The sequence below is a fragment of the Arabidopsis lyrata genome (assembly GCF_000004255.2).
Source record: "Arabidopsis lyrata subsp. lyrata unplaced genomic scaffold ARALYscaffold_3, whole genome shotgun sequence".
Classification (NCBI taxonomy): Eukaryota; Viridiplantae; Streptophyta; class Magnoliopsida; order Brassicales; family Brassicaceae; genus Arabidopsis; species Arabidopsis lyrata.
Genome location: NW_003302553.1, coordinates 1,450,036 through 1,471,897, shown reverse-complemented (window position 1 = coordinate 1,471,897; position 21,862 = coordinate 1,450,036). Strand labels below are relative to the sequence as shown.

Below are 21,862 nucleotides of genomic sequence, written 5' to 3'. Positions count from 1 at the left end.
TTAATAGTGTATAACCGAAGTACACAAAAGTATGTTCCGGTTTTGTAATTCGGTTTTTGGTAATTCGGTTCTGATAATCGGTTTAAATTGAAAACTTGAACCGTTGTCTATTCTCTCTATCTCTTTCTTCTCTGATAAACCTCTCGACACTCGCTTGCGTCGTTAGCTGCAGTTTAAAATCCGGCGAATTGCCGACGGAAAATTCACTCATATAGCAATATTGAGTAGCTGCAATGGAGGTTTTTACAAAGATATGGTGTTGAGTTTCATTACGGCGTTATTGCTGCGATGGATTTCATTTCCGCTTCTTCCATATCTTCACCCTTTCTCACACCGTTGTCTCCGCTTTCTTTGAGCTCAGGTATAGTATCGTTAAAGCCTAGATATCGGGTCAAAAATCGAAACTTTGGGTCTAGAGAATCCAATAAATCTAGGAAATTTGTGCCCATTAGAGGCTGCTTTGGTTTTTCCGGCGTAAATGGGAGTTTTTTGAGGTCGAAACAGTCTGATTACGGGAATGAAGCTGTTCCAGAATCATTGAGAGTAAGTGGAGAGGGAAATGAGCTTGTGCCATCGTCTGTGTATAACGCAAAGACGAGAGAGAGCGTAATTCAGTTTGTGTCAAAGCCTTTAGTTTACGTCTTATTTTGTATTGCAATTGGGTTTTCACCAATTCACTCTTTTCAAGCTCCAGCTTTAGCTGTGCCTTTCGTCAGTGATGTGATATGGAAGAAAAAGAAGGAGACATTGAAAGAGAAAGAGGTGGTTTTGAAAGCAGTTGATCATGAGTTCTCGGATTATACTCGCAGATTGTTGGAGACAGTCTCGGTTTTACTGAAGACTATTGACAAGGTTAGAAAGGAAAATGGAGATGTTGCTGAAGTGGGAACGGCTTTGGATACAGTAAAGGTGGAGAAGGAGAAACTGCAGAAGGAGATAATGACTGGATTGTATCGTGATATGAGGCGCTTGAGGAAGGAGAGAGATGTGTTAATGAAACGAGCTGATGGAATTGTAGATGAGGCCCTAAGATTGAAGAAAGAGAGTGAAAAACTGTTGAGAAAAGGTGCTAGGGAGAAAGTGGAGAAATTGGAAGAGAGTGTGGATATAATGGAGACCGAGTACAACAAGATATGGGAAAGAATAGATGAGATTGTTGATATCATTTTAAAGAAAGAGACAACAACATTGAGTTTTGGGGTTAGGGAGCTTATTTTCATCGAAAGAGAGTGTGTAGAGTTGGTTAAAAGCTTCAACCGAGAAACGAATCAAAAAAGTTCTGAAAGGTGACATCTCTAGCCAATTATCTTGTTTGTACTCCTGCACTTAGTCTAAGTGTATCTTTATGTTGGCTTTTGTTCATGTTTTGTCATGTATATGCTCTCTGTTTTTCCCGTTGACATAAATGTTTCATGTCTCACTAACAAGATCAATTGATTTTCTGGCTGTAGTGCTCCTGAAAGTTCCATTACAAAACTTTCGAGGTCTGAGATTAAGCAGGAATTAGTGAACGCTCAAAGAAAGCACTTGGAACAAATGATACTGCCTAATGTTTTGGAACTCGAGGAGGTTGATCCCTTTTTCGATCGTGACTCAGTGGATTTTTCTCTACGCATCAAAAAACGCCTTGAGGAATCAAAAAAGCTGCAGAGGGATCTTCAGAATCGTATCAGAAAACGTATGAAAAAGTTTGGTGAAGAAAAGCTTTTTGTTCAAAAGACTCCAGTAGGTGAAGCTGTCAAAGGATTTCCTGAAGCTGAGGTGAAATGGATGTTTGGAGACAAGGAGGTGGTTGTTCCGAAAGCTATCCAGCTCCATCTACGCCATGGTTGGAAAAAGTGGCAGGAAGAAGCAAAAGCTGATTTGAAACAGAAACTTTTGGAAGATGTTGATTTTGGTAAACAATATATTGCGCAGAGACAGGTAACTTTTGGCTTATGATATGAAGTACTAGCCCACAAATATGCGGAGTGTTTATTATGGTGGATGGAACAATACTTTATGTTTTTCATGGTAGATAAATTACAATCATAGCCTTGTGATTAGCGTGATTAACCTATAGATTTGTATTCTTTGGTGATGGAAACCTCAAGAATTGCCTTGGTTTTGGTAGATTCTGAAGGTTTTTTTTTTTTTTTTTTAATTGAATATGCAAGTTTATGTGTTCATCTTGATCTCTAGCTATAAAGTAAATCAGATTACTTTATCTTTTTGGCTTACATTATTGATTGGATCCTTTTACTGTTCGGTCTTTGTAGAACTGAGATGCTTGCTGTAATGCTTAAAATGAGACAGTTTTAGTCGGAACCTTGTGAAAAGTTTATGTATCCCTGTCTTTTGCAGAGCTTATTTGCACATGTATTGATCATTCACCAATTAGTTAATGTTTTTTTTTTATATAATCTGAAGGAACAAGTACTCCTGGATCGAGATAGAGTTGTTTCAAAGACTTGGTATAACGAAGACAAAAATAGGTGGGAGATGGACCCTATGGCTGTTCCATATGCAGTTTCCAGGAAGCTGATTGACAGTGCCAGGATTAGGCATGATTATGCTGTAATGTATGTTGCATTAAAAGGAGATGACAAGGAGTATTACGTTGACATCAAGGTTGACCAGCTGAAATCCTAGTCTATTTGATGAAATTTGAAGTTTAGGCTTTTAACTCTTGGCTATGGTTGTAGGAATATGAGATGCTATTTGAGAAGTTTGGAGGGTTTGATGCTCTATACCTGAAAATGCTTGCTTGTGGAATCCCAACTTCTGTTCATCTGATGTGGATACCCATGTCAGAGCTAAGTCTTCAACAACAGTTTCTGTTGGCTACAAGGGTGGTTTCTCGATTCTTTAACGCATTGAGGAAGACTCAAGTTGTATCAAATGCGAAGGATACTGTAATAGAGAGAATACAGAATATAAACGATGACATTATGATGGCGGTCGTGTTTCCAGTTATCGAATTTATCATTCCTTACCAGGTATCACTTTACTCTCTCTGGGTATTTTCCTCCTGTTTCCCTGTGTCTTATTTTTTTTGTTTTCTGACTTTTTTCTGACACAGTTAAGGCTGCGTCTGGGAATGGCTTGGCCGGAAGAAATAGAACAGACTGTTGGCTCAACATGGTACTTACAATGGCAGTCTGAAGCAGAGATGAATTTCAAGTCCCGCAATACAGAAGATTTTAAGTGGTTCCTCTGGTTTCTAATTCGAAGTTCTATATACGGGTTTGTTTTGTATCATGTTTTCCGCTTTCTGAAAAGAAAGGTTCCAAGACTTCTTGGCTATGGACCCTTCCGCCGAGATCCAAATGTACGGAAATTCTGGAGAGTGGTATGTAACTTTTCTTTCTCCTTATGCTTCTCTTTCCAACACTCTCAATTTGTCGTGAGCAGTAGTATTGTAGCTAGTGTTACACCGTTCATGTTTGTTGATCATTCAGATTTCTTACACTTACAGTTGATTACTAAAATCGGTTTTATTTATTTTGCAGAAATCATATTTTACTTATAGAAAAAGGAGAATCAAACAAAAGAGAAAGGCTGGAATAGACCCCATAAAAACTGCATTCGACAGAATGAAGAGAGTGAAAAATCCACCAATCCCATTAAAAAACTTTGCTAGTATTGAGTCTATGAGAGAAGAAATCAATGAGGTTGTAGCATTTTTACAGAATCCAAAGGCATTTCAGGAGATGGGTGCCAGAGCACCTCGGGTATGTTGCTTTACGGTTGTGTGCTTATCCTGTGGGACAGTGTTCAATTGTAAGCTTGCTTATTCACGTTGCAGGGAGTACTTATTGTGGGTGAGAGAGGAACGGGAAAGACGTCACTGGCGCTCGCTATAGCAGCCGAAGCAAGAGTGCCTGTTGTCAATGTTGAAGCTCAAGAGTTGGAAGCTGGACTATGGGTTGGTCAAAGTGCAGCGAATGTCAGGGAACTCTTTCAAACTGCAAGAGACTTGGTTAGTTGCTTTGCCTCATATTGTTTTGTTAATTCATCAGTTTCATAGACATTAAATTTTGAGTCCTCATGATAATCAGGTTCCGAGTCTTATGTAACATCAGTTTCGATGTCATCTTATGTTCTGATGTTTACTGTGATGACTAGGCACCTGTTATCATTTTTGTGGAGGATTTTGACCTCTTTGCCGGTGTACGCGGGAAGTTCGTACATACAAAACAGCAAGATCATGAATCGTTCATTAATCAGCTTCTTGTTGAACTTGATGGGTAAGAGCCAATTTCTATGTTGATCAAAAATTAAGACCAGATTTGTTGCATTCATAGCGGTTTCTCAAAGTATTTTGTTTAATGCAATAGGGATTGGTCCAGTAGAAACTCAAGTAACTTCTCCTTTTTCCAGTTGACTTTTCTGATGTCATTCCAATTTATAATTTCTACTTATGCAGCTTTGAGAAACAGGATGGCGTAGTTTTGATGGCTACGACACGAAATCATAAGCAAATTGATGAGGCGTTAAGAAGGCCAGGTCGTATGGATAGAGTATTCCATCTTCAAAGTCCAACTGAATTGGAAAGGGAAAGGATTTTACACAACGCTGCAGAAGAAACCATGGACAGAGAACTCGTTGATTTAGTGGATTGGCGTAAGGTGATCTTAAGTTTTGCAAAGTTGTTTATATGTGCTAGCGATGATATATGTTTTCTTTTGCACCTTCAAAGTTTTGATCATTTCTGTTTTGCTTGTAAGTACTATACCACGACATGTTTCTTCTTTCTTGCTCTCTCCTATATCTCTCTGTTGTTTTGTTCCACTATATTAGTTACCAGTTCATGGTTACAGGTTTCGGAGAAGACAACTTTATTACGACCGATAGAACTGAAACTTGTTCCAATGGCTCTCGAAAGTAGTGCCTTCAGAAGCAAATTTCTGGACACTGACGAACTTCTGAGTTATGTTAGCTGGTTTGCGGTAAGAAATTTTGTCATCTGCTGCACCTATGGTCAAACCAGTTTTTGTTCATTTCTATGTTTTCATCAGGTGATTTCTCTCTCTTTTCTGACAGACGTTTAGCCATGTAGTGCCCTCGTGGCTGCGGAAAACTAAAGTTGCAAAGACAATGGGCAAAATGCTTGTGAATCATCTTGGACTCAACTTAACCAAAGAAGATTTGGAGAATGTGGTTGATCTGATGGAACCATATGGACAAATAAGCAATGGAATAGAACTTTTGAATCCTCCTGTTGATTGGACGAGGGAGACAAAGTTCCCACATGCTGTCTGGGCGGCTGGTCGTGCTCTCATCACACTTCTAATACCAAACTTCGATGTTGTGGAAAATCTTTGGCTTGAGCCTAGTTCCTGGGAGGGAATTGGGTGTACAAAAATTACCAAGGTCACAAGTGGAGGCTCTGCGATTGGGAATACAGAATCAAGATCGTATCTTGAAAAGAAGCTCGTTTTCTGCTTTGGATCTCACATTGCATCCCAAATACTTCTTCCTCCCGGAGATGAAAATTTTCTTTCTTCTTCAGAAATAACTAAAGCGCAGGAGGTAATCTCTTTCTACTCCTTTGCAGTATGCTGTCGTCTACATACTTAATGTTTCGTTTCCATATGATTATGATTTGTGTCTTGCAACAGATTGCAACACGTATGGTGCTTCAATATGGCTGGGGACCCGATGACAGTCCTGCAGTATACTATGCTACTAGCGCGGTAACCTTCTTTCTTATATTTGAGATTGGTTCCATTCCAAGATTAATGTCAGATACCACTGAACCAACATGTTGAATACTGAACATGATGATTCGATCTTACATACAGTTTGCATACATTCTGATGTCTCATCTGATCAGTTGATTGACCTTATACATTTTTTTCTGTTTGGTTTATTTGATTCGAATGAGCAGGTTTCAGCTTTGAGTATGGGGAACATTCACGAATATGAAATGGCGGGAAAAGTTGAAAAGGTTTGTTTTGCTCTCTAGTTTCCAATACGTTCTTAATCTGCCAGTGTCTTTGGTGCCTCTCTAGCGTTCGCAATTTTCTATCTTCAGCTTCGCTTTTCAGTTGGTTCAAGCATTGTCCAAGGCTAAAATATATAACCTCTCTAATGTCATCTTATTCCTCTACAGTCTCTAATGTCATCTTATTCCTCTACAGATTTACGACTTAGCGTACGAAAAGGCAAAGGGAATGCTACTTAAAAATCGCCGTGTCCTTGAGAAAATCACAGAGGAGCTACTCGAATTTGAGATCTTAACTCAGAAGGTACGATGTTTGGATCAACTTAGAGTGAAGGATGTTCCAAAGTCCAAACAACCTCTCTGCATATAAAATATCATCAATTTTGTTTCCTCGTAATGGTTTGCAGGATCTGGAAAGAATTGTTCATGAGAATGGGGCAATTCGGGAGAAGGAACCTTTCTTTCTATCAGGAACCAATTATAATGAGGCAAGTATTACGATTTACGAACATCAATCCAATTTTTATTAAAATGCTTATATTAGGAAACCTTTTAGCCATTTTCTTTTGATACTAAGCTTAGTGCTTAGAGTTTGTTTCTTTTTTTTTTTGTTTGCAGCCATTGTCAAGGAGTTTTCTTGATGTTGGAGATCCGCCAGAAACTGCACTTCTTAGTGCACCAACCTAAAAGCAATGAAGATGATTCCATATTTTGATGATAGAGTTTCTTAGCATATCTTACTTATTTATTATGTATTAAATGGCAAAAATAAATTTAGAAGAAACATTTACCATGTATTTATATGCCAAGAACATACAATGAATGGTTTTAAATATTCAATCTAAAGATAATAATAAACTAAATTTGATATTCGATTAGTAATAAACTAACCACTTCTTCCAAAAAATTCACATGATCAATTACCCTTTTTTTTCTGCAAATAAAATATAGAGATCAAATATCAAATTTCGACATATTGATTCTTTCTTAGAATGAGTTAGTTTTCATAAAAATGTACATTTAGTAAGTGACTTAGTGGTTATTAATATGTGGAACATACTTTGCACCATAAAAGATATGTGGAAGAAATAAAACGACATTATTTGACACATTACATTTTACATGATCAGATTTGTAACTATTGAGACTACTATTTTCACAGAAAAATTATCTTAGTCCGGATTGTTTTCAATGGCATTGAATTTATCACTTAGATTTTTTGAAAAAAAACAAAAAGGTAAATATATTCAAAATAAAAAGTTCGGTAAAAAGCATAAACAAAGAGAAAAAAAAAAAAACTAGGGCGCCTAGCCCATTATTTGGACGACCGAATAAGCCCATCGGAACACACCAACCGAATAAACTAATTTTTTTTTTTCATGGGTTTAACACATTGCTCCGGTTTTATATGTTCCTCGTAACTATGGGACGAAGTCGGTTATTGGAATTATTCTAGCAACTAGATTCTCACATTTCTAACACGAGTATATTGATTACCTATCGCGTCCTCGAGCAGCCGAGTGAGTTTGCTGTTGTGGTAAGGGATGTCCTTTTTTATGTGAGAGAGAGAGAGCTAAAAACATGTCGAAGGCTACCGAGAGAGTGGTTGATGTGATTCGTTTGAGACAAATCAGGTATAATTGTTATTAATATGAATCATTTTTGTGATTTCAAGCACCGATGCCAGAATAATAGTTTTAACTGATTTTATAACTGATTTTACTTGTGGTATTTTTACCTTTAATGAATTTGTTTTGTTTGTTCTTTATACCAATGTCATATGATGTAATATTTAACAAATTATATGTTAGTTTTTGAAATGTACTTCCTTTTAATAGTAGTAGGATTCTATAAAAACATACAATGAAATTTTATTTGATACTTGATATCTATATTTTATTTGCATAAAAATGAATTGAGCATATGAAGTTTCTGGAAGAAGTGATTAGTTTATTACTAACCGAATATCAAATTTAGTTTTTATAAGCATATATGTTATTATGTGGAACATAGTTTGCACCATAAAAGATAGGTGCATGCTTTTTGTCAAGGTTGAGAAAATTTATCAATTTAAATTTGTTTCTCGGTCAGCCGGCCCTGAGATTAAACGGACCACAAGCTATAAAGATTATTGTGGGCCGCTGCTAACTGTTAACTAAAAATAAAAATAAAAGAATTAGCAAAATTCAACAAGCAGAGGAATCGAACCATTCACGATGATGACCTTAGCTCCAGTGATTAAACCAGTAGACCAAACAAGAATTCTCAGCTAGATTTGCCGATTTGTTGTTTAGTATAAGAAAAAACAGAAGCAAATGTTTGACTTGCTTACAAGGCCGGCTCTTTCATGACGAGACTCAAGTCGAGTTTCTGGGTTCTCGTCTTCTCAATCACGCTTCTTTCAAAGAACTCCTTTGGATCCGAATCAACTAAGGACTTTTATATGGAGATGAGTGATCTTATTGGGAGTGAGAGTCTTGTGCAAATCGATTCGTAACACCATTGGTGTTTCCCACTACTCTAACAAGCTACTCAAGGTTTCGGAATTCTCATTTCTACAATGTTTCTATTCCTGGAAGTTAAAAGACTAGATTTTGATTATTCTTGTTCGTCGTTGGACAACTGCAGAGCATTAGAGTAAGGCTTGAGGAGACTCTTCCTGGAACTGGAGGTGGAAAAACCCCAAATGATGAATTCATGGTCAAAGTTAGATCATTATGCATTCAGATCAGACATCTTTGTTACAAAGTTAGATCTAATGGAACAGTTGCTTATAGTGGTGTATCAACATTGTCTACCACCGAGTTTTGTTCTTTCTTGTGTTAATATATAAAATTGATTACGTATTCATGTTATTACAACAAGGTTTAGTACGATTTTAGAAATGAAAACATTACATAAAAAGGCCAGTGAAAACGGAACATTTCGGCTTAACCCATAGTCAGGTTCTTGTAGAAATAAATCTCCATCTCTCCAGAGAACCTCTTGGATAACAACCTATATATTGGATAATCGTCGTTGGATAAACTGATAGTCGTTAGATAGTCACCGTCACCGAAAGTTAACTTGTAGTATTGGTCAGTTTGCTCGATGGTGAACGTACTGGCATTGTCTGACGTAGATTCAGATCCGTTGAGGACAACTTCACCTTCTAAAGAGTTTCTCTGAACTACTCTCCAAAACCCGGATTCACCGCACTGAAGAGGATCTACGAACTTAATCTTAAGTTTGGTTGATTCACGTACGACTGTATCTGATGTGTTTGATAATACAAACATAACCGGTGTGGGTGCTGTTATATTTGGATGAGTGACCATTAACGGTTGTTGTGGGCACCATTTCTTTCGGCAGATCCACATGCTGTAATCCGACGTCATGAAGCTGATGTAGTACGGAACGTTGGGCTTAACCTGATCTCCTTCACCATCATAAACCACGTAGTTACCCTCACCTATTGCAACGAGCAAGAAAGAGATCATCATCATCAATCGCAATGTTTTCATCTTTTGTGTTGTTTCTGATTTTCTTGCTTTTGTGTTCTGTTCTTGTGTTGAGTTCCTTTTATAGAGATTATGGGTTGGTTACAATACCCCATTCTTTTTCGTCTTCTTTCTACTCCGATCCACATGTTGAGCTTGCTTCCTAAACATTTCTTTTCTCCTTGCTATCTGGATCAGGTTTACGGGTCGATCTAAGTCAAATCTAGCTACGTACTAGTTAAGAAATGATTATACACACTCCACTCCACGTCTCCACACGAGCTAATAATGTAATAAGTTTCATAAACTTCCAATATATAGTGAAATATTGATCCATGCATATCCCTTATATGACCCTTTGAGTCTTTGAGATGATGATATTAGCTCACGTTCACTCTCAGGAAGAGAATGACAAAAGTGTCATAAATAATTTGACTTATTTACAATGAATTGGCCACATATCCCTTGTATATCATTCAATATCTGTATTATCAGACTTCACTTCAGATGTAAGATATTTTTATATTAATGTAATACATTTAAAGAGACTTCACTTCAGATGTAATACATCTAAATGGTTAATGTACAAACTGGCATTTATAGAGATTAGAAAAATAATGGCTTCAATGCCACTCACAAACACTTCTTTTCCCCTAACAATATGGAGACTACAAGTGGATTTTTGGTCAATGCCACTTACTCATTCAGAAATAAACACGTACGCTTCAGGCGATCGAGCGAGTAATTTGGAGTGGACTTTCTAATTGACCAAAGATTAATAAATCAACAACAATTTAATATACATGTAAAGTATGATTTTCCTTAAGAAGATATCGTCCTAGAATAAATTCTTACGTTTGCTCTACGTAATCTAAGATTATCATGATTTGAGACTTTAAGTGCTAAAGAGCCTTTACACTAATTTTGATCGTTTGTCATTTCTTTTTGTTTCGAAGAGATCAATATACTGCTGTTATGAAAATCGAATCAATCATAGATTTCAATTCTTACAAGTTTAGGAAAGTATGTTGGAGATTAGGATGACCTCAGAGTTTTGTTTTTCTTGTGTTATTATATCATTGTTTTTTTCTAAATGATTTTGGTCATATAAAGTTTGTTCCTTCATCACGTAGTTGTAACCCATATCATGTTTTACAACAAGTTTTTTGATATACAAGATTCGATTAACCTTTATATTAGTAATATATTGGAAAAGAAAAAGAAAACCAAGTTATTAAATTAAATAAGCGTGAGACTAAAACATGAATACGCAATAGATGAACCAACTTATGATCTCCGAGTTTAGTTTATTTGATCCTTTATTGCGTATTCATGTTATTACAACAAGTTTTGTTTGATTTTAAAAATGAAAACATTACATAAAAAGGCAAGTGAAAACAGAACATTAGCCTTCACCCGTAGTCAGGTTCTTGTAGAAATAAATCTCCATCTCTCCAGATAACCGCTTTGATAACAACCTATATATCGGATAGTCGTTGGTCATACTGATAGTCGTTGGATAGTCACCGTCACCGAAAGTGAACTTGTAGTATTCGTTAGTTTTATGGATGGCGAACGTACTATCATTGTTTGACTTAGATTTAGATCCGTTGAGGACTACTTCACCTTCTAAAGAGTTTCTCTGAACTACTCTCCAAAACCCGGATTTACCGCACTGACGGGGACCTACGAACTTAATCTTAAGTTTGGCTGATTCACGTACGACATCTGATTTGGATGCTAATACAAACATAACTGGTGTGGGTGCTGCCATATCTGGATGAGTGACCATTAACGGTTGTTGTGGGCATGAGTTGGGATCAGTAGATCCATATTGCCTTCGGCAGATCCACATGTTGTAATCCGACGTCATGAAGCTGATGTAATACGGAACGTTGGGCTTAACCGGATCTCCTTCGCCATCATAAACCACGTCGTTACCCTCACCAACGACACCGGATGTTGTTGTTATTGCAACTAGCAAGAAAGAGATCATCATCAATCGGAATGTTTTCATCTTTTTGTGTTGTTTCTGATTTTCTTGCTTTTGTGTTCTTGCGTTGAGTTCCTTTTATAGTGAATATGGAAATAGTGGGTTGGTTACAATACCCATATTCTTTTTCGTCTGCTTTCTATACTCCACATGCATGAATTTTTTTTTTTTTTTTTTTCACATGCATGAATTAACTTGCTTCTTAAAGCTTCTAAACACTTTCTTTATTTTTTCCTTACTATCTGGATCTGGTTTACGGGGTGGATCTAAGTCAAAGCTACAATACTTGTTTAGAAATGATTAAACACACGCTCCACACGAGCTTATAGTGTTTAAGTTTCATAAAGTTCCAATATAACGTGAATTGATCCATGCATATCCCTTATACATACATATATTACCATTTGAGATGATGTTATTAGCTCATTCCGACATATCCGTTGTATGTATATCATTCAATATCTCTTATCTCACTTCACTTCCGATGTAAGAAAATAACGGCTTCAATGCCACTCACAAACACTTCTTTTCCCCTAAAAATATGGAGATTACATGTGGATTTTTGGTCAATGCCACTTACTAATTGAGAAGTAAACACGCTTCAGGCGATCGAGCGAGTAAATTGGAGTGGACTTTCTAATCGACCAAAGATTAATAAATCGAAAACATTATAAAATACTCCCTCCGTTTTCGAATAGTTGTCGTTTTAGAGCTTTTTTTGTTTTAAATTAGTTGCCGTTTTAAGGTAATAATGTAATTTATGCCAATAACTACCCAAATTACCCTCATTTTATTGAACACAAATTATTTGTAAATAATTATTTGTCATTTTATGAGGTTAATATAGTCATTGTATACCTTTTCTTAATTTGTCAAAATATAGTTAAAACGACAATTTTTAAAAAATAGAGGGAGTATATGTTAAATGTAATTTTCCTTTGGAAGATATCCACGAATAAATTCTTACGTTTGCTCTACGTAATCATCTAAGATTATCATGATTTGAGACTTTGAGTGTTAAGGAGCCTACACACACTACTTTTGATCGATTGTCAAATCGAATCAATTATCATAGATTTCAATTCTTACAAGTTTAGGAAAGTAACAAAAAAAGTCTAGTATACATGTTTTTTGCCCCTTTGTTACCATGTCGTCTTCGATTATGTTTTAACTAGCATTATGGCCCCTGCTATGCAGGGACAACATTGTTTTAAATTATATTTTGCTACAACTCTTAACTAAGACTTTTAAAATAATTATGACAGCATAAATATACAACAACTTGTTTGTCAATGACCGAAGAATATACAATAGGTTAAGAAAAAAATATAAGAAAATGTACAACTTATCTGCCTAATAGCGAATCAATCAATTGCAATACAGTAATAACTAATACTTAGAGAGCTTAGAAATATAAGAGAAGTATAAGTACAATAATTAGGCTGGGGTATATACATTTCCTCTTGTACTTACTCTCATTCTCCTGCTTTGATTCTTTTCTAATACATATTTTTTTGGCAGCCTGCACACATTTGTTGGCGATATCCGGTTATTCATTAGCTCCAACCAATAATAATGTGTTCCTCTTCTCATCATCAGTAATTCAGTTTGCAAACATTCCTTTACATCCAAAGCTTGAAAGTCTGAAAGCAAAATGTAAAATCTTCACAGGTAAATACATGACGCTGCCTTTAAAAAAGTCAAAATGGAATGAAACAAAAGGAAGAAAACAAATTCACATATGAACATAGTAAAATTTTGATATCAATGATGTCACTTACCTAACAATACATACATTACATACATACATATAAGAGAAAAGATCAAGACAATCTCAAACATTTACATGTCAAAAGGTAATGATCATAGATGAACACAAAAAAATGCAATCTAGTCCTCTTGTCAAACAGACCAATTAAACCATTGCGTCATTGAATGCAAGTTTCTAAGTTTGTTTAGCATACAAAATAATTGTGAAGTGCATTTAGCCTTTAAAGTAAATGAATTTCCCAATTTTAATTCAATCTGTATATTAAAGACATTACGTTTTCTCTATAAATATAATGACTTATGCATCAAACATAATTTGCTCAAAAAAAAAAATGCATCAAACATAAATGTAATATACTTGACAATAAATACACATGGAGAAAGAGGATGCTGAATAGAAACTCACAAAGAACTTATCAACAAATGGCCGTCCCATGCTTGGCTGTTATGTTCTCCCACATAAGTTTCAAAAGAAACCAAACTGATAAAAAAAAAAGAGAAACCAAGCGAGTGAGATATTGCTACATAAAACTTTGTTTTTTTTGCAGAATGGGCTATACAAAAACGAAATTGCATATATAAAGAAGTAAATAAGAGATAAAAGAAGAATTGTAAAAAGCCTGAGAAATAATTTTCCAAAAAAAAAAGAACTTGAGATTTGATTAAGATATAAAACTCACATGGGTTTTAAGGCTACGTGTTGAGAAGCCAAAATTCGTTGGTGCTCCTCGAGTATTTGTGAGACAGGAGAAGCATAGGCATTGATTGATTACATAAAAATCCTATGGAAAAAGATTTATAAGAGAAATTGAATCCACTCAGATAAAACAGAAACAGAGCAAGAAAAAATAAAACCATGGAATATAGAGGAACATATAGAGGAACGGTATATGATTTCAGATCTATGGAGAGATTTTGGAGGAGAAGAAGTGGAAGAGGTGGAGATCGTGGCCTATGAAAGAGAAAAGGGTTTTGAAAAAATAAAAAGGCAGATAAAAACGAGAAAGTATTTTTTTTTAATTTAATTTAATTTTATTGTAAACAAAATCTCTGTGAGAAAAAAAGAGTTAAAGAAAATCGTACTAAGCTGATGTGTCAATCAAAGAGTGCATCAGTTTTTGATAAAGTGACTGTTGATTTAGTATAATTAGATTTATTGTAAACAAAATCTCTCCGTGAGAAAAAAAGAGTTAAGAAAATCGTACTAAACTGATGTGTCAATCAGAGAGTGCATCAGTTTTTGATAAAGTAACTGTTGATTTAGTATAATTAGAAATTAGATTCGGATGGTTTGGTAATTTGGTGCTAACAAGAAATTTAGGTTCCGGTTTGGTTTAGGCTTTGATTTTGGTTAAAATAAAAACATTGGTTCTATAGTTGAGGTTCGGTTTGGTTTAATTTGGTTTAACTCTCTATCACCACTGTTCTTTTAGCAAGGAGCGATTAAAGCGAAGAACAGAGTTTGTGGAGGGGAAAGCATTGATTTTTCTTTTCGTTCTCCAATTATGTTTCTTCTGAATTGAGTTAATGTAGACGGTAATAATCATCAGTTTGTGTATGGCGAATCTGCTGTATCTTCAGCTTTCTTCTTGCGTAGTCAGAGGCAGACACTGTTCCATAAACTGCGATTTTGATCTCTGCCCAAGTATCGTGAGCCGCAGTTCCTTTAAGTGCCGCGCCTCCCGTGGCCCTAGCTGGGAGGAGGAGCTCTTCCGAGACGAAGGTTTTGCTCGATTTGAGTTCGGAAACCGTAAAAAGAAAAGGCCTTGGTGGTTCGATGATGATGACGATGACGATTATGATGATTGGACAGATGAAGAAGAAGACTGGAGTTCAGTTTTTGAGGTATTACTTCTTCTTTTGGGAATTTCACGAAATGTAATGTTTATCTCACTTCAAAGTTGCTCCCTTTAGCCTTTAGTATTCACAATGGTTTCTGTTTAGCCAAATTTGGGATTTTTGTTCTAATTGCAGGTATTTAGGACTTTGAGTTGGATGCTTGCACCTATCGGTATATCTTTGCTTCTCGGAACAGATTCAAACGCGGGTTTAATGGCATTAGCTGTTCCTTTAGTTCAATCTGTGTTGTCCCTTGTGGTTAGTAAGGTCTGGAGCAGGCCAAGCTTTAGACCTATGGAAAGAAGCAGAAGAGATTCATTTTCGAGATCTGCGAATGTAAGTAGTGCAAGAACAAGGAAAGCTAGGCAAGGAGAAAACATGAGGGGTGGTGTGGATAAGGGAGGATACAAGTCATGGATGGTAGCAGATGCTGATTCTAACAGCATGGGTACTGGCTATGGAGGATGGGATGATCTAGATACGCTAAGGGAGATTAGAAATGACAATCCTTCAAACGAGAATGTTCGTCAAAAACAACAGTCTGTAAAAAGAGCTAGTCGGCGGTGGAGAGTTAAGGAGAAGCCATTGCTCTTGAGGATGCTAATTGCTGCCTTCCCTTTTTTGGGTTCATGGACCAAATTGTTGTTTTGATAAGGGATTTATCTAAGCCCTTTATAGCTCAGAGAATTACTGTTTTCACGCGGTTTGAAAAAGAACAAGACTTTCTCTCGCGATTGCTCATCAAATGTATTCAATCTTCCTGGAATCATAAAGGTTAGCTTTCAGTTATCTTGGAACTTAGATGTTAGAATGAATACACCTCTTACTTGTGATAACTATGCATATTCTGTAAGTTGAGAATATATGCCTGTCAGAGATATGTGTTTCTATAAATACAAAGGTGTAATAGTTCTTCTTTTGTACAGCCTAAGTAGTATCTTCAATTTTTATATAAACAGAACCAATAATTGGTGATGGCGTACCAGATGCTGCTGCTACTCTTCTTTAGTATGTGAGATTTAAGATTACATACTCTTCTACTTTATCTAGTCAGGGAGCAATACTGCTAGAATATATGCTTTCACATTTATTTGGTTCACATTATATTAAAACATTCCAAGGCTTCTTTATATGTTCTTCTTAGTAATAGATTACCAATAGCCTCATGATAAGATTCTTTGATAGAAACTTTTATAAGAATAAAGAACAATATCAGTTTATTGGGAATCCTTCAGTTAGCAAGTTCCTTTAGTACGAAACAGAAATTCACATCTATTATGAGAAAATATACAGTAAACAGTTAACCCACGCTATATATTTCACCAACCTTCATTGAATATGCAGATTGTAGTCGAAAGTAAGTTTCAAACTATGTTTCAGAAGCTTAGGATCACATTTACTTCTATGATCAGCAACCCCTTACCTTAGTCTATATACACTAGGTAGATTTGATTTACTGTTGTCTGGATAAACAAATAAGTATTGGCATATGCAAATTGCTTTTTCTATGACAAACAAAGAAGTTACATCTGAAAACATAATCTAGGAAGGGCTTTGTACGTATTCTAAAGCATTATCTTTTTGGTTTCTCTTTCATAACCTAGTGTCTGAATATAGAGTCTTCTTTGCTTCATGATGATAAAGACTAACCCAAAAGTAGATTGTAATTAGGAAATATTATGGAGAAGTAGGAGGATCGAACTTGTAGTGTTTGTCGATGAAAAGTGATACATCCCAAGTGCAGCTAAGTCCCTTGGGGATGGTCACAAGGTCTCCTGCACCAAACTCTACAAACTCAGATGACCCTTTTAGATACACCTTCACCTTTCCCTTCACTAGATAGCATGTTTCTCTTTCTTCAAATACCAATGCATATTTCCCCGGCTGACAAGACCATCTATTTGTCAAAGAGATTCATCATGTTATTACCAATAATATGACGAATGGAAAGTCTATGTGGTTAGTAGTAATAGATGCAGAGCAGGTGCATGTTTGATACTTACTTAGGCCATGACATGACTCCAAGGTCGGATAACCTTCTGCTTGAAGGGTTGTTTTCGATTACAATATTCATTTTGGAAGAGGAATAAGGGGAGAATTTGACGATGTTTCAATGCTATTAGATAGAACAGAAAGAAACAGTGAGCAAGAAAGATAAGAAGAAAGTAGGTATTTGAGATGTATTTATATGGTGAAGGACAGAGTAGTTGGTCTGCATGTGTATGATATATATAAAAACAGGTATGGATAAAGTGACTTCTTCTTTTTTCCCTTCTGTTGAAAGGATAATAGGAAAGAGGAGGAATCTTTTAAAGAAACACTTTGACCCAGGATAGATACAAAACCAAGTCAATAGATACATTCATTAACCTGCATGTTTTAGATAGTCCTTCTAGAAGTGGTTAGTATTACAAATTCTCTAGTTTTCTACTTTTCTTGATTTCATTAATCTGATTAAGAAAGTTTCTCCTCTAGAAGGCAAAATGCTGATTTAGTCTCTCAACAAGCTTTAATGATAAATCCAGATCAAGTCTCCAACCACATGGACCCCTTCTGGTTTGTCCTTGCGCCCATTATGCTTTCCTTTTCACAGTATTTACTAGTAACGGAGTCTTCTGAGCTGAAACTCAGACTAGTCTCCGGACAATGTAGCCAGATCAAGTGGGGACGCTCGAGAGGATAAAATAGGATCTAACTTTTTCAGCTGTTATATGCACTATTAATCTAGATTTCGGTAGCTTGAGATCAGTTATTACAAGTTATAGATCAGTTATTCAGCTGCTGTGATTGCACTACTAATCTGGTATCTGGATTTGTGTAGTTTTGAGATGAGTTACACAATAAGTAATAGATGTTTTTTTCAGTATATCTATTATATGGTTATGGTTTTTAGTTTCGAGAATGTTTGACTGATTCTTCAGTAGAAGATACGTGATAATTCCGGACATTGATTTGTGTAGCCCACCTCAAGTTTGGCTGCTTCCTCAACTGGCTCTGCTTGTTTTTTTAGTCTAACATGTCATGGCATTGGAGGATTAGTACTTTATAGTATATGTATCTCCTAATATATGCATGCATAAATTCACATATCCTCAAATTTGAATGTTAGTATATTTGCAAATTTCTGTCTCTGTAGTATGAACAAGTGATAAATAATGGCAGATAGGTTCAGAATGAAAACAAAATCTCCATGTGAACACCCTTATGAAGTTGGGAACAGGGTCTTGCTTTGATTTGGTATCTGGTCATATTTTCACACATCGAAAACCTTTGTTTTTTGTTTCTTGTTACTTGTTGTCTCTTTTACTCTCAGATCTCCAGGAAAGTTTGTACACAAAAGCTTTTCATCGTTGACAGTTCCTATAATTAGCATTTAGCATCGCCTGGCCTCCTTCCTGTTCTTTCTTAACCCTTGCGATCTTCTTTACTGGGCTTTATTGGGCCGTTAGAAATATATAGGACTGTCGGCCCATAAATCTTGACTAAAGTTAAGCCCATTCCGCTTAGCAGTTTTATTAAATTTTTTTGTATCCCATCTCTCGCAAGATGAGAGAGAGTGAACGAGTGTTTGACAAATGTTTTGATTATCCTATATATAAATTTAGTTCCAGTTAAGTGTAACCTAAATATATGAATATGAAAGGCTAATTAAAGCAAAATATATTAAAAAAACAAAAAAGAAATTGAGATTTTATTGGAAGTAAAAATAATACGTGTTCAAACTATTTCACCCAAAATATGATTTTGTTGACAAATATGAAAGAAAAAAAAAAGAGCTCTTTATGGTAAGAAAATAGGAAAAAGTGGAATAAAATATTGAGATTGTGTGGAAAATAAATAATAGCATTTGTGTGTTCAATTCCAAAATTTAGAGTACTAAAAATAGGGCTTACTCAAGATCGGGAAAATTGCAAACCATATTGTTTTCTTCAATAGACTTTATACCAAGGAAAAAAAGAAGATACAGTAATGGGTTTCACAAAAAAATTAGTGATCTTTTATCTTCTAGTTATATTGGTGGCTGTTTCGTTGTCCACCCAAATTGCTATGGCAGCAGGTATGTTTTCTTATATAATATTTATTGCAATTAGTTAGCTTTGAATTCATATGAACTATTGAAACGCCAATACACAAACGTGAAACCTTTTATGAAATTATAAAGATTTTTTTGTTACAGTTATTAAAGAATATGAAAATATTGAAAATGTAATTTGGCATGCGTAAATATATACGTGCAGAGATCAAAGCAACGAACGGCCTACAATGCAATAATCCATGTACGAAAAAATATCCAGAGTATGCGTGCAACGTGGACTGTATAACATCGGGGTATGCGACAGGGCATTGTATTTCTGTGCATCCTCCAGAACCACAGTATTGTTGTTGTTACTAATTAAAATTTGATGATCCGTTAATTTCCTTATGTTCTTCCTATATATAATTAGTTAATTATGAGGAGCAAGTAGTTTCTCTTATAATAATAAAAAAAATGCCATGATTTGAAAAAAAAAAAACATACTTTCATCATAAGACAAATAAAAAGTCTTCTTAATCCTAAACCACAATCCCGATTTGATTATTATTGGCGTCCGCGTTTATATGTGCTTATTACGTATTAGTCGATATCGGTTATAATTTATATGTGCTTGTTACTTATTGGTCAATATCATAAATAAAGTTACAGATTTGGAAGCTTGGCTTCTAAGCCAAATGTTAATAACTAATTAACTATATATCCTTATGTCCGAAAATCTAGGGACATAAGGCATTATACCCCGGTCCGCCGTAATAAAAATGTGCCCCCCACTCCTCGTTGAATCCTTTTTGGACATTGTAACATGTTGAGTTTAGCATCTGCAACAAAAATTCTTGGACCGGTTGCAGGTGGTAGAGGTAGTTGATGATCCTAAGATTGCGAAAAAAACTAGCCTTTCCAAAACCTTCTTCTGCGAAATGCCCCGAACCCATCTGTGTTGTCGTATGCTGGCCGTAGCTGCGTGTGTTCACAATTTCGCCACCCCACTGTACCAACTTCGCTGGCCAATAGCCGATGAATGATTGGCCGATGCCCAGCCACCAGTTTCCACCATCCATATCCTATATTTCACAGAAGAAATAATAAGCAAGAGACGACCAACTAAATTGTTCGAATCCAAATCGGTTTACACAACACAAATTGTACTAACTAAGCCGAGTGAAGCATATTTCATTTTGTAACAATCATTAAATCGTTTGCAAATGATTCTACGTGATTTTAGTTGCTCGGTTTTATATACTATTAATTAACCCACTAAATCGTAATTAGTAAAGCAGTTTTAATCATACCTTAAATATGGACATTTTAACGTCAAACTGGTTGCCGCCGTAAGATGAGATCGGAGAAAAAGCACCACCGATTGTAAAGTCACTGGTGACTTGTACAAACCCTGGACACTCAAGGTTTAGACAACCTGTCTTCTCGTATGTGTCATTCTACAAAATTGTCATAATTATCATCACATGAGTGATTACTAATTAGAAATCACATGCCATATAGTCCTTAATGTATAATAGTGTTTACCGTATGGCTTATATATATCACAAAAACTTGAAGATTTAGTGTACGAAAGTATATATATGTCTCTATTTTAATAAAAGATTAGTTCGTTGTTCATTTGTTAAAAGATCGAACATAAAGTCGTGTAGTGACGATGTAAATAAAATAAAATAAAATAAATCGTGTGAGACACACAATTATAATATTATTAGTTCAGATTCATCATCCTTTTTCCAGATAAGAATTAAATGATAACACTACAAATGTAACTCTATCCTCTTTACTCAAGGAATTAAATTGGAATCTAAAAAACTAGACCACACCGTCCAATATATGAAAAGCCGTGGCTGGTTGTCATGGTAATGATCCGGAAAAACCTAAACAATAGAAAAATCAAATTAGTTTTACTCTTTCATTAATCATTGTAATAAAAATAAATAATTGTGATGATACTGAAAAGAAAAATAAATTAAAAGCCAGACCTGCCACCCAGCCTCAATAGTATATTGAGATTAGATCCGTTGTACTCTCCCGGGACTAGCCAAATCTGCGACAAACTAAATTCGCTTGTTCCTTCTTCTACAGTTGGATCCCACAAGTTCATAGTCGTGACTGTTCCATATATTCCTCGCAGATATCCCGTTTCTCCAATCGCATACTATATAATATTTAACAAATGAAATCAAAATAAAGTCAAAACTCTAACATAAAAGCAAATAACAACATGTGTAAAACTATTGTTATATTTATTAAAAAGTTAATTACCTCGTGTCCTTCCTCGGCAGGGTATGGATGGAACGTTCAGTGTTTTTTATTAACTTGGTTAGCCCCGACTGTGCTACGTCTTATAGGTACGGTTTGGTCGGGGCAACTTGCGCCGTTTCGGTTCCACACCTGCGACACTCTTTTTTCGTCCATTTTATTGATCTTATTGGGTAATAATCCTTTGGGTGCAGTCTGAATTAGGAAAAAAAAAACAAACAAAATTAGAGAAAAATTTTGTGAAAAAAAAAAAAGAAACTAATCGTACGATAGAAGAGGGATAGGAAACAAACGTACCTGGATTTTGTGATTCCGAAGAAGAGGATGTTTAAAAGCAGGTTGCTCTCTCATATGAATGCAATCAATAATGTCCCCATCCGGACTCTGTTTATTTATCATTAAAAAAAACAAACTATCAATATAGGTAATAAACAAGTCACATTCAGAAATTGTAGGATTTTAAGAACAAAAGGCCTATTGATTTTTTTTTTTTTTTTTAGCAAAGATATGAATAGCCTATGGCAATGACTATGAGATAAGATTAAAACATGGGA

General features: G+C 35.5%; 4 protein-coding genes, 1 long non-coding RNA gene and 1 pseudogene across 5 annotated transcripts; 2 read left to right on the top strand and 4 right to left on the bottom strand.

Moving 5' to 3' along the window:
* The first annotated feature begins 104 nt into the window (after positions 1-104).
* Positions 105-6,792, top strand: LOC9318411 (probable inactive ATP-dependent zinc metalloprotease FTSHI 5, chloroplastic). Its single transcript, XM_021033361.1, has 16 exons — positions 105-1,286; positions 1,452-1,923; positions 2,410-2,610; positions 2,685-2,978; positions 3,062-3,331; positions 3,492-3,713; positions 3,788-3,961; positions 4,108-4,229; positions 4,409-4,610; positions 4,803-4,931; positions 5,026-5,514; positions 5,604-5,678; positions 5,873-5,932; positions 6,126-6,233; positions 6,337-6,417; positions 6,548-6,792. The coding sequence occupies exons 1-16, from the start codon at positions 289-291 to the stop codon at positions 6,614-6,616; spliced, it is 3,966 nt and encodes a 1,321-aa protein (XP_020889020.1). The 5' UTR covers positions 105-288; the 3' UTR covers positions 6,617-6,792.
* Positions 6,793-8,751: 1,959 nt separating this feature from the next.
* On the bottom strand, positions 8,752-9,539 carry LOC9318410 (annotated as a pseudogene).
* A 1,147-nt stretch (positions 9,540-10,686) lies between these two features.
* LOC9320507 lies at positions 10,687-11,542 on the bottom strand. The gene has a single exon (XM_021030539.1). It carries the CDS (start codon positions 11,423-11,425, stop codon positions 10,814-10,816), a length of 612 nt encoding a protein of 203 aa, XP_020886198.1. The 5' UTR covers positions 11,426-11,542; the 3' UTR covers positions 10,687-10,813.
* A 1,093-nt stretch (positions 11,543-12,635) lies between these two features.
* Positions 12,636-14,143, bottom strand: LOC110230218. The gene is made up of 3 exons (XR_002333342.1): positions 13,852-14,143; positions 13,578-13,652; positions 12,636-13,044 (listed from the first exon to the last, which is right to left on the bottom strand). It is a non-coding gene; the product is annotated as an uncharacterized LOC110230218 (long non-coding RNA).
* Positions 14,144-14,597: 454 nt separating this feature from the next.
* On the top strand, positions 14,598-15,935 carry LOC9318409. The gene is made up of 2 exons (XM_002884394.2): positions 14,598-15,016; positions 15,146-15,935. The coding sequence occupies exons 1-2, from the start codon at positions 14,729-14,731 to the stop codon at positions 15,659-15,661; spliced, it is 804 nt and encodes a 267-aa protein (XP_002884440.1). The 5' UTR covers positions 14,598-14,728; the 3' UTR covers positions 15,662-15,935.
* A 539-nt stretch (positions 15,936-16,474) lies between these two features.
* LOC9320506 lies at positions 16,475-17,229 on the bottom strand. Its single transcript, XM_002882295.2, has 2 exons — positions 17,014-17,229; positions 16,475-16,907 (listed from the first exon to the last, which is right to left on the bottom strand). The coding sequence occupies exons 1-2, from the start codon at positions 17,082-17,084 to the stop codon at positions 16,688-16,690; spliced, it is 291 nt and encodes a 96-aa protein (XP_002882341.1). The 5' UTR covers positions 17,085-17,229; the 3' UTR covers positions 16,475-16,687.
* Positions 17,230-21,862: the final 4,633 nt, after the last annotated feature.